Consider the following 2,246-nt stretch of genomic DNA (forward strand, 5'->3'; position numbering starts at 1 on the left):
TTTTATTTTGGAATTATGGTAATATTCAACATAAAAGTTTCTTTATAAAAAGTAAAAATTTTAAAAATGTACTTATGGTGTAGGGTATTATATGGTCGGGAATTATATGACATAGAGAAAGCCTATGATTGCGTTTGGAAACAAGTACTATTTAGAAAGATTTATCATCAAGAAACGTATTTCTAACTATTTCTCCATATACACCTCCAAATTACATGATTTGAAAACTGCTTTGAATCTGACAGTAAAAGCGCTTTAGAGGGATTGCAGAATCCTTTTAGCAGTAATACAATAGTGAATCAGATAAGGGAATCTCTCTTTAATATGCCAGGAAACATAATAAGTTTTTTGTAGGTACCAACCCACTTGCATATATCGGGAAGTGATAATGCAGACTAACTTGCAAAAGATTCTTTGAGTCAAATAGTATCAACCATGATAAAAATATGAAGGTAGTGTCATTTCGATCTCTCAAAAATTTTTTTGAAGTTTGCTGGTATTTTTGATATTTTGCTATTTATAAACAAATAAAAAAGGCGTTGTCACTTTTAGTAAAGGGGAAAATATTTATTGGAAATTATTATAAGAACCTGTAATGAAAAAATTAAGTTACAACAAGTAATGTTTTGAATAATAATTTATCTGAAGCAAAGAATTTAAATGTTTGACCTTTTTAGCGAATCCCAATTTAATAAAAGACTTAATTCAATTTTTTTTCATCTTTTTATTTGCGTGGTCATTTTTACAATATTTTAAATTTCTATTTAAAAATCGTATTCTAAAGAAAGTTCTGCCCAAAAAAAATCTTTTAGCTATTTTCTCATCTAATAATAAATTTGACATAGATATTAAAGTACTCATAAAATTTGGATTAGAATTACCATTAAATTTAATAAAAATCTGATTTAAGTTTTCAATTTTTGACAAAAATTCGTTATTTGGCTTAAAGAGAACACCTTCAGATTTTAAGTTAACGTACGTGTAATTTTGATCATATTTTTCGAAAGTTTGGAAACCAAATTCTTTTAAGCCCATTTTTGAAATGAAATACCCCGAAAAATTTTCTAACCCATCCATTTCAATGTCATTGAAATTGTTGAGATCTTCCAAAAAGTTTTCAGATTCTTGCTGTTCTACAATCTATAAAAATGTTAAGTTTAAGAATGAGAAATACATATAAATTACTTGCCTCCAGTTGCTCTTCTTGACATATAGGTATTTGATTTACAAATTCAAAAACACTTTGCGAAAGTGTGCTATCAAGTTCTAGCAAGGCTTCATTTGTTGGTTTTACATTTGTTTCAGTACTTAAAATTTGTTCATTGCGACCTATATAAGCAAAAGTTTTGCCAATAAATGGTTATAATTAATTAATATGTTATATGTTATACCTAGAAGATAACCTCTTAATCTATATTTAAATTCAAGCGGTGATGGGTGGTCATGCAACCCACCTTTTGCACGTATAGCACTAAAGAAGTTTTCCAGGCAATCTTGGTTTATCTTTGATGTTAAAACAGCGATAACCCATAAGCCTTGCTTAGAGAACGAGTATCTTTTTGAGCTGTTCTTGAATTAAATATATCGAACCAATCGTTGATTGTCTGGAAAAGTTCAGCACACGACAAAAAATCATCAGCATCACATTCAACATATCTACAGAAAAATTCTTTGTTATATTAAGTGGGAATTGCTTAGAGATAAAAGTTCTTCCACCATATATTTTGTTAACCATTTACCCTTAAACATAAAGCCACTGTCGACAAAATGATTCCGCAGCAATTTATTTAGATGTGGCACATCAGCAAACACATATACTAATTGATTACCATCGGATGGATGCGTAAAGTAGGGCTGGATGTCCATGGACATCCACATTTGCTGATTTTCTGGCCCTAAGTCACTTACTGCCGCAACCACCGTGAAACCAATTTTAAAAAGTTCGGATATTACTAATAATAATACCTCTTTTTTTCATTTTAAAGTTGAAGTTGTAAAAAATTGGCTGCTTCCAGCTACCTCTTAAGCCACGTACCATGATAACTTGTACCATTGAGGCCCATCTGCGGAGTGTTGCAGGTGAAGGTAAAGGGTGTCCTTTTCTGCGTAGTAGCTTATAACAACGCAAACAAAAGTGCAAATGTTGGATTTGCTACAAAACGTTAGCATTTGAAAATATTCATGAATTTAAAGATTTACTTTATCTTTTAGATATGGACTACTGTGATACCGATTATTTTACAAAA

At 30.4% G+C, this 2,246-nt stretch overlaps 1 protein-coding gene across 1 annotated transcript in view; it reads right to left on the reverse strand.

The window, feature by feature from the left end:
* Window positions 1-580: 580 nt before the first annotated feature.
* LOC124419193 (myb-like protein P) overlaps window positions 581-2,246 on the reverse strand; it is a 3,708-nt gene continuing 2,042 nt past the window's right edge. Inside the window, exons 4-6 of the mRNA XM_046947803.1 lie at window positions 1,190-1,329; window positions 1,070-1,140; window positions 581-590 (exon numbers count right to left, since the gene is read on the reverse strand). Of these exons, the coding sequence (XP_046803759.1) occupies window positions 581-590; window positions 1,070-1,140; window positions 1,190-1,329 (221 nt within the window). The remainder of the gene's footprint in view (window positions 591-1,069; window positions 1,141-1,189; window positions 1,330-2,246) is intronic.

This window comes from Lucilia cuprina, chromosome 4 (assembly GCF_022045245.1).
Source record: "Lucilia cuprina isolate Lc7/37 chromosome 4, ASM2204524v1, whole genome shotgun sequence".
Taxonomy (NCBI): Eukaryota; Metazoa; Arthropoda; class Insecta; order Diptera; family Calliphoridae; genus Lucilia; species Lucilia cuprina.